Genomic DNA, 9,788 nt, shown 5'->3' with positions numbered 1-9,788 from the left:
CTGTGGCCAGTTTAGGGGTCACAAGGAAGATTCTAGAAGCAGCTGTCACAAACATCTCTAGAGCAGGGGAAGCCCCTGAGCCCCTCTTGAGCTTGAGCTTGGGGGTCCCTGCCTGCACCAGGCAGCTAAGCCCCACCTATTCCAGAATGAACAGTTCACAGGCAAGCTGCTGACAGAGATGGCCGCCCCTTCCCCACCCCAGTTTGCATATGGGGGTGCCGAGTTGCACCCTAGAACCCCTACCAACAGGGGTTGCCCTGAGCTGGGAGTGGCAGAGGGGAAATGGGGACTCACTCGAGGCAGAGGCTGCAACTCCGTCCCAGCCTGGAGCTCCCCCCGTGCCTTTCTATCCCTTCCTCCTGCCCATGGCGCTGTCTCCCCCCGCCCCCCACCCCACCCCTACAACCACCCTGAACAGCAGGCATGCCCTGAGTTAGATCCGTGGGCCACATCGCCCACAGGACACGATGCCCAGGTCCCCCAACACACAGAGATGTGAGACACATACACACAGGACCAAAGAGAGCACCCAGGTAGGTTCTCAGGTGGAGGCGCCCACAACACGGGTAGGAGGGGACAGGGATTAGTACTTGTTGAAACTGAGCCAGAAAAAGGGGCCAGGCTGAGGAGGGGCTTTGGCATCAACAGTCAGACCTGAGGTAGAAATAATCAGGCAGCAGACACCCCCAGGTGGGCCCCACCCACCAGAAGGCTGTGGCTCCAGGGGGCCCTGGTCATGGAAGAAGGAGAAGGAGCATCCGGTCACTGCTCTGGGGACAAGAAGATCCTCCTCCCACAGGGATTGTGCTGCTACAGTGAGAATTGGGGGGGAGGAGAACCTTCCAGAAGGAAAAACAGAGAGGAAACCCCAGATGCCCACAGCCACCCCATTTTGGAAGGTGGGTGGTGTCAACAACCCTGAGATATACCAAAGAAAGGGGTTCTCCCCAAAGACACCATAGCGCCACACCCAAGCAAACCCAGACACGGGGTGGGGATGAGACCCGGATGCTCCCCTCTGCAAGGTCTCCAAGGCAGTAAGATGGCGCCAGGTCATGGATCACTGGGTCTGGGATCTGGGGATCTGGGAGGCTGCCAGGCAGGGCACTTCCCTTTTTGGCCTCATTAAGCCAGGCTCCCTGGGCCCAATTAGAGCAGACAAACTCAGTGCATGAAGGGAAAGCGTGCTAAGGTGTAGGAGGTACAGTCCCTGGTTCCCAGGGACCCAGCAAGGGTTTGGGTGGCCAAGCAAGTCCCTACACTCCACCTGGGCCTTTGGACAGAAGGTGCTACCTTGTAGTAAAGACCATCACCAGCCACTGAAATAAATTCCTCAGCCAAACTGTCTCCGATCCCCACTTTCTAACCTGGGGGAAGGGGTCATGGAGTGAGTGCAGCCTCCTTATGGGCCTCTATTTAGTTCCTTTAATTGCAGTGGGAATGTGGCCTTGCAAGGGGCCAAGAGAGAACAAAGGGACTAAGTGAAGGAGATGAGAAGGGGTGGGGTGTTCAGGATGACAAGGCCCAAAAACCTCACCCTGAGCTAAGCCTGGCTCACCCCAGTCTCCAAATATCAATATAGATAGGTCTTCAAAAGCAGCCCTTTCAGGCAAGAGAGTGTCCCCAGGCCATATTCATCCCTGAGACAGGAGCCTGGGAGCTATGACAGACACACCCTCCCCAAGGCCCTGGCCCGTTTCCCAGCACTACCTCCTTTCTAGTTGACTTCCAGGTCCCTGACTGGGAGCCCAGTGTGGCACAGCGAGAGAAAGCATCTAGAGTCCTGGTTTGCCATTCAGCATCCACGTACTCCCCACAGCGCCCCCAGCCCCAGCCCCAGCCCCAGCCCGGTGCTCAGCACCTGAGTTCATCGCCTTCTCTGGCTCTAGACCAGGGTGCAGTGTCCCGCACTCACCAGCTGCCTACTGCACCACAGAAAATGCACACGCGAACCCAAATCAGTCATGGGAAAAATTAAAAGGGTATTACTTTTTTTTTTTTGCTTCTTTTAAGTCCAGTTTCCCTGAATGAACACAAATATATAGAGATATATATCCTTTTCCTAAGGTTTGATTCCTCCCCCAAGAATAAAATAGAATATTTACAAAACAAAACCCCCCAAACCTCTTAAAAACCCTATAAAGCTTGAATATCACTATTTCTTTAAAAAATAAAAAATACAAAGTTCCCAAAAGCAACAAGAAAAAAATTCAACTGATCTTGGCTCAGGGGTTTCATTCAAAACAAGGAGCTGGATATGGAGAATGGGTGAGTGTGTGATGAATGGGGAAAAAAAAAAAGGAAAACAACCAGACAAAAATGAAAACATACAGTGCAGGGATGTATGAGGTAAACAGGACCTGGTCCAAACCAGAGACCAGTCCAAGTCAGTCCACCACGGCTGCAGGTGAGCCCTGGGAACTTCCTTTCCTACTTTCCTTTGCTATTCTCACAATTCATTTCTCTGAATGTCTGAAACCTGAGTAATTCAAGTGTTCCTTGGTTTTCCCCTGTTTTATTAAATTTTCTTTATATATATGTATATATATATTTTTCTTCTATTTTTGGCGTTAGCTGTGGCTCCTTTGTGGATATCTCCCCTCCCCACCCGTATCTCCCACCACCCCGGCCCTGCTTGGCCCACCTTTTGACCCCTGCCCAGTGTGACCGGCTCCCAGGGTGGGGGCATCGGGTGGGGAGTGGTGCGGTTAAGGCAATGAATTATTTGAGGTAGAAGACGTGGGGGGTGTGGGTAACCCCGCTGGCCCAGCCTGGCTGCCCACGCTGCTGCTGGTCCCACTGTTTCCTCCCCGGCTGCTGCTACCACCGCTTTTGCTGGGAGCTGAGGGTGGTGTGGGGGCTGGTGGCTGAGCAAACAGCACTCCTAGTGAAAGGACAGGAGGAAAGACATGTTATGGAGAGTCTTTAAAAAATTATATGACGGGTATAAGGGGCTCCATGAGCACTGATGCCCTATAAAGTCTTTCCAGGGACCCACTAGGGCACCCACCTCCTCATCTCAGTTTCTGCTTCCCAGGGGAATCTTTGCCTAACAACCCAGCTGTTCTTTGTCCCCAGCGCCACCTGGTGGTCTAATGAGCAAATGGCGCGAGTACATTTTTTTTACAAGGAACTTTGAAACATCACTTGTACAGTTTACTTTTGAACACAGGTGTTAGAGGTAGTGATCCTGACATAGCTGAAAACCCAAATATAACTTTTGACTCCCCAAAACCTAACCACTAATAGCCTACTGTTGACTGGAAGCCTTATCAATAACATACAGTGGATGAACACATATTTTGTATGTTATAGGTATTATATACTGAATTCTTACAATAAAGTGAGCCACAGAAAAGAAACTGTTATTAAGAAAGTTATCAGGGGTCCTGGCTGGTGTAGCTCAGTGGATTGAACGCGGGCCTGGGAACCAAACAACCGCAGTTCGATTCCCAGTCAGGGCATATCCCTGGGTTGCAGGCCAGTTCCCAGCAGGGGACGCATGAGAGGCAACCATACATTGATATTTCTCTCCCTTTCTCCTTCCCTTCCCCTCTAAAAATAAATAAATAAAATCTTTTTAAAAAAAGAAAAGAAAATCATCAGGGAAATACATTTGTAGTACTTACTGAAAAAAATGCACATGTAAGTGGGCCCACGCAATCCAAAACCCTTGTTGCTCAAGGGTCAGCTGTATTTTTAAGCACTTACTACATGCTGAGCACTGTGCCAAGTACTCTCCACATTCAGCACTACGCCAACTGCCTACTATGTGCTGAGCACTGCATTAAGTACCCCACATTGATTCTATACTCGAATCTCCCAGGGGAGAAAGGACTTCACTCGCTCTGATGGCTGGGCTCACACCAGCCAAACCTGAGGCTACCCAGGACCCCCGAGTTAACCTGGCGAATGAAGCAGTCAAGGTGTTACCTGTGTACATAATCCCGTTAATTTCCACTGACATGCTTATGCTATTGCTGCCATTGGTGCTGGTCAAGTTCGCAGCTGAATCCTGGCGGCTCTCAGAGGCTGTGGAAAGAAGAAAGGCCACTGTTTGGAAACATAAATGCACCTGTTCGACGATGTGCTTCATGTCTGTCGTGCTCACCAGACTTTAAACTTCACGAAGCTGTGGACTGACTATATTTGCCTCCAGCAAACCCAGGACATACTCAGTAAATATCAAATAAGAACATATTTGTCTGACATTTGCTTTCATCATGACTGTCTCTTTAAAAATTAGTTAATTTAAAAAAATCCTCCCTTGCCCTGGCTGGTATGGCTCAGTGGACTGAGCATCAGACTGAGAAGCAAAGGGTTGCCAGTTTGATTCCCAGTCAGGGCACATGCCTGGGTTGCGGGCCAGGTTCCCAGTAGGGAGTGCCCAAGAGGCAACCACACATTGATGTTTCTTTCCTTCTCTTTCTCCCTCCCTTCCCCTAGCTATACAAAAATAAATAATATCTTTAAAAAATCCTCCCCTGAGAATATGTTTACTGATTTTAGAGAGGGAAGAGAGGGAGAGAGAAAGAAACATCGATGTGAGGGAGCCTCTCATATGTACCCCAATGGGGATTTGAACCCTCAACCTAGAAATGTGCCCTGACCAGGAATCAAACCCAAAACCCTTTGGTGTACGGGACAACACTCCAACTGACTGGGCTATCCAGCCAGGGCCATGATTGTAAGTCTTAAGCAATACTGCACTTCCAAATCCTATCGTTATTTCTAACAGCCAGTCTTCCAGATGTGACTCATTCATTCCTCACTGATGGACACACACACAGCTTCAAGGCCTCACTGTTACAACATCATGCAAATGACTGCAGTGAACAATCTTGTCTAGACAGGTATCTCCCGATTTTTGAAAATTCGCATTGTACCACTTCGAGAGGCTTCACAGGAATGCCCTATTTTCAGATGGTGAGAGACACCTGTGTTACCTTGAGCACCTGCACTAGGTCTGCTGTAGATACCAAGTAGATCGCTGGGTCACATTTTCATTTCTAAAAGGGACTGCCAGATTGCCACTATTTACACTCCCACCAGCAGGGCCCATTTCTCCATATCCTGACTAACACTGGATATTGCCAAACTCTGATGGGTGAAAAATGGTGTCTCCGTGTTAATGTGCAGGTCTCCAAGTAGATGGAGTTGAACTGCTCCTCATAGGAATTTACTAGTCACAACTGACCATTTTCTACTGATTTGCTTGCCTTTTTTTTCTTATTGATTTATAGGCACTCTTTACATATGCTGGTTCCAAGACCCTTAATTTTGTTACACATGCCAGGAAGCATGGAGAGTCTGGGCTGATACCTTGGCTGTTGATACGAATGCTCATGGGCAGTTGGGCTGTCATGGCCAGGAAGTTCTGCTGTAGCGCTCGCTGCATGAGCCGTTGCTGCTCATCTGCCACCAGGGCCATCTTCTTTTCTGGAGGCTCCCCAGACTCCAGTTTCTCCCGAAGTTGCTCCAGGGCGGCTGCCTGTGCCGCCACGGCTGCCTGGGCTGCTGCTGCTTGCACTGCTACTGCCTGGGCTGCCACCACGGGGTGGCCTGCCAGGGAGACTGGCAGGCGGCCGGGGACCGTGATGGGGATGGCTGAATCCTCCTCTAGACAGGAGAGAAGAGGAGTTGGTGGCCAGAGGGGAAGTGGGGTGGCCTGGCCCATCCTTTCACCCATGCAGGAATGTGCACCCTCTTGAATACCACTACTGATGGGGTGCTCACTCCCTATCCAGGGAAGTAGCTAGGTTTCTGAATAGGCACAAGTACTATAAAACCCTTTCTAAAGTAGACATCATCATACTGGTGATGTTGGTGGTAACAATACTAGTTATATACTAGTATTACAGTAGTATTCAGTATCAGTACTACATAGACACTATAACAGTATATATTAGATACAATACTAGTCACAACAAGGACTCAGAACATGTCTTGTCTAAAGCACTTAATGTGAACCATCTTGAAGGGCCATTTCAACAATCCCAAGCCTACTCTTATCTCCAAATAAGGAAACTGAGGCACAGAGAGGATGTATAACTTCCCCAAGGCCACAGAGCGGAGAGAGCCTGAGCTGGGATTCTAACCCAGACAGTCCAACTCCAGAACCAGTTCCTAACCATTCCCCTCTTCTGTGATTGAAACAAATGTCCCCATCATTCCCACTCACTGGTTCCATTGGGACCCACTCTCTCTTCTTCCCCTGATTCTTTCTCCCTGCTCTGTGACTTCTCAAAGTCAATCCCTGCTCACCAGGTGCTGCCCTACATGCCGGGCCCCCATCCCAGCCTTTGCCGTGGCTGGGCCCTCTGCCCTGGGGTCTCTGTAGTGCTCTCTCCTTGCCTCCCTCTTCTGGTCTCACGCAAACGTCTCAGCCAGCTTTCCCGTCACTGCTGCCCACTGCTTCCAGGCTCTCCCATGACTCACTCCCCCAGACCTCTTTTTCTGACATGCCACCATCTTCCTCAGCACCAGCATGAGACCTGGCCCATGTGGATACTTCATAACCATTAACTGGTATCTTTGGAACTCCCAAAGCTGGGAGGGTAAACAGGCCCACAGAAGAATGAATGAGCTAATATTAACAAGACCTAACTTTTAGGAGCCTTGTGGGAATCACCTCAGATCCTTGGCCACTCCCTGGTAGTAGAAGCCACAGCCAGTATCCAGAGGAGAAATGGGAACTCACTCAGGCATACCAGCCTGCGTGAGGCCATGCTGCCACATGCACTATCAGTGCTCTGTACGAGGGAGGGTTTGAAGCTCAGTGGGAGAGAACTGTGATCGCCTGGTGATGTCTGCCATGGTGGAGACGAGGCATGGGGCTGCCTGTCAAGGATCTACAAACTGGGCCTGTTGCGTGCTGGGCATTTTTTACCCTGAAGGCTCCCTACAACCCTGCAAATAATGGGTAATTGTCTCCACTTTACTCATAAGGAAATCAGGCTCAGGAAGGGGCACCGAGCCACTCAGGGACACCTAGCAATTGCTTCAGGGATGGCTAATGGGTCAGTCTGACAGACCGATACTACACTCTCAATGGTGTCTGCTCAGACAGTGTTGAGAAAGACTCTAAAGGTCAAAGGGAAAAGAATACAGGGGTCAACTAGTAATGTCTGTCATGGGCAAGGTACTGGAAAAAAATACAGTGATGAAGAGTGTCAGCCACAGACAGAAGACTGAGCCAACACTACAATAAGTGATTAGCAATGCATGCCGCAGGATTAGTACAGGGCTCAATTAACTGGAAAAACAGCGATTAATTAATAATGTCTGCCATGGGCTCAGGATGGGAAAATTGTGCTTAATTTGTAATGTCTACCTTGGCTTGAAATGAAGAATAAAAACTATCAATTAGTGGTGCATACTATGACCTCAGGAGTAGGAAAAATGGATTGACTAGGCATGTCTACCTGTGGTGGGCATGGGGTTAGAAAAATGGGGATTGATTAGTGACGTCTGCTGTGAGCACAGCACTGCCAGATTCGCTGCCCTCATCCAGGACAACTTTGGGGTTTATGAACCCGTTTACTCAGTGGGGGGGGAAAGGTATCCACCCTACAAGGCCAGACAGCTTGAGCTGGGATCAGCCCACCGCTTACCTTTCTTGATCTTGGGGGCAGGGGTGATGGAGCTGCCGTTGGTGCTGGTGGCCAGGCCCAGGGAGGACACGGGAAGTTTGGGCGAGGAGAGCATGCCATGGGCACCTCCTGGTGAGTAGGTGAAGAGGGAGCCCCCGAAGCTCTGACGCCGGCCCTCCCGCCGGTTGCTGTCAATGGCCGCCTGGAGCTCGTTGGGGTTGCTGAGGCCGCGTTTCTCACACTCATAGGGGTACAGGTACTTCATGTACCTGCAGGCAGGGGTGAAGAGACAGGGTGGCACCCGGGACACTTCCCATGGCTCCTTGCTGCCCGTGGCATAAAACAAACCCCACTGTGGCACTACTTCCCCCACCTTCATCATACATGACCACCAGGGAATCACTCAGCAGTGCTCAGAGCCATAATTTTGCTATGCTCTTCCCTGTCTCAATGCTTGTCCCCACGACTACCTCACACTAATTCTTTAATGCTCAATTCCAGCAACCTCAGAGCCAGAACCTTCCATAAAGCCCACCTGAGGCTCTCATGACTCATATCCTCCCCACAGCCCAGTGCCTACGTGGTCCTTCCTGTCCGTTCCTGTCCCAAGCCCTCTGCACATGCGGCACTCACTGGGTCCGCAGGGTGAAGGCGGCACTGGTTATGGATGTGGGCAGGTTGAGGCCCTTGGTGATCTCACGCCACAGCTTCTTATTGATGACCTCCACCAGGCCGCCCTTCTCCGTCACCAGCACGTACAGCATAAACAGGTCAAGCACCTGCTTGGCCATGATGGGGATCCGGTTCACGGGCGTCCCTGTGGGGGAAGGAGCACTGTTAGCAGGACCAGAGCCCTGCACGAAGCAGATGCCAAGTCTGCGGTTAATACCAGTTCGGAGCAGGGTCCCCCTGGCTGTGCGGACATCAGGGTGGGTCACCCTCTGTGGGGGCATTCTGAGCACTGTAGGGTGTTGAATGGCATTCCTGGCATCCACCCACTCGATGTCAGAAGAACCCCAGTTGTGACAACCACAGATGTCCCTGACATTACCCAGTGTTTCCTGGGGACAGGATTGCCTCAAGTGAGACACCCCCTCCCCTGCCCCAGACAGCACTGAGGTAACAAACAGCTCTGCCTCAGCTTCTTTATCGGGGACCTGGCTCATTTCTGAACTCACTGGAGGGGAGAAGCGGGTACAGACAGGGAGACATTGGGGGCCCACCTGGGGGAGGGGCATGAGAAATGCAGTCCTTGCTAGTCCTACTCCCATCACCAACCACAACAGCTGGCAAAACAACTCCGCCTGCGTTCCCAGAGGCCTGCTTCCTCCCTGTCCGGGAAGGTCTGTAATGTGCAAAGGGGGCTGAAGTGTGTGTGTTGCGGGGGGAGCTGTAGTGTGTATGTGGAGGGGCTGTAGTCAGGGGGAGACGGCTTGGTGAACCCACTTTGCAGCTTGAGAGTAGGGCAGTGGTCTAGGCCAGGGAGGGGAGGGGAGGGGTCAGCTCAGGAAAACAGGGCCGTTGGTGCAGAGCCAGCCCCGGGGGAAAGGGAAGTGGGCTAGTTCAACGAGGGGGGACTGACCTCTGCACACAGGCCTGAGGCCCTCTTCTGCCCACCTAGCCCTCCACACAGAGGCCCCCTGACCTCAGAGCCTTCAGATTTCAGCCTGGCCTGTCTGGTACCTTCCTGGTCGAGGATGGAGAGGGCTCCCTTCTCCCCCCAACAGTGAATTCCGGGTTGGTTTTTTTTTTTTTTTAAGATTTATTTATTTATCTTTAGAGGAGAAGGGAAGAAGAGAGGGAGAGAAACATCGATGTATGGTTGCCTCTTGTGTATCCCCTGCTGGGAACTGGCCTGCAACCCAGGCATGTGCCCTAACTGGGAATCGAACTGTGATTGTTTGGTTCGCAGGCCTGTGCTCAATCCACTGAGCTATACCAGCCAGGGCTGAATTACAGGTTTTCTTTCTGTGCACCCCCTTGCCCTGTTCTGCTCATGTGGGGTCCACAGTGCGCAGCCTGGCACATGGCAAGCGTTCAATAAACAGTGAAGGCTGATGGATTGCATCTGAGCCCAAGGGCCATGCTTACCCCCATTTGGAGCTGGGCAAAGGGAGGCTGCAGGATGTGCCCTGATGGAGGAAGGTCCGAGTGAGGGGTCAGGTTGCCTGCCCTGGGGCCTGGACGATGCTCTTC

The 9,788-nt window shown here is 51.4% G+C and overlaps 1 protein-coding gene across 7 annotated transcripts in view; it reads right to left on the bottom strand.

Annotated features, from left to right (window-relative positions):
• Positions 1–1,989: 1,989 nt before the first annotated feature.
• Positions 1,990–9,788, bottom strand: part of ARID3A (AT-rich interaction domain 3A) — a 35,308-nt gene continuing 27,509 nt past the window's right edge. For 6 of the 7 annotated variants that reach the window (XM_037042315.1, XM_037042312.1, XM_037042311.1 and 3 more), the window contains exons 5-9: positions 8,226–8,409; positions 7,614–7,861; positions 5,323–5,619; positions 3,934–4,032; positions 1,990–2,884 (exon numbers count right to left, since the gene is read on the bottom strand). In XM_037042315.1, the coding sequence (XP_036898210.1) occupies positions 2,709–2,884; positions 3,934–4,032; positions 5,323–5,619; positions 7,614–7,861; positions 8,226–8,409 (1,004 nt within the window). In that variant the 3' untranslated portion in view covers positions 1,990–2,708. The remainder of the gene's footprint in view (positions 2,885–3,933; positions 4,033–5,322; positions 5,620–7,613; positions 7,862–8,225; positions 8,410–9,788) is intronic. The other variant, XM_037042316.1, reaches the window with a different exon arrangement.

This window comes from Sturnira hondurensis, unplaced genomic scaffold (genome assembly GCF_014824575.4).
Source record: "Sturnira hondurensis isolate 20B ecotype Veracruz unplaced genomic scaffold, ASM1482457v3 Scaffold0003693, whole genome shotgun sequence".
NCBI classification, from domain to species: Eukaryota; Metazoa; Chordata; class Mammalia; order Chiroptera; family Phyllostomidae; genus Sturnira; species Sturnira hondurensis.
The sequence above is the reverse complement of the archived record's forward strand: the minus strand, read 5'-3'. Positions and strand labels throughout refer to the sequence as shown.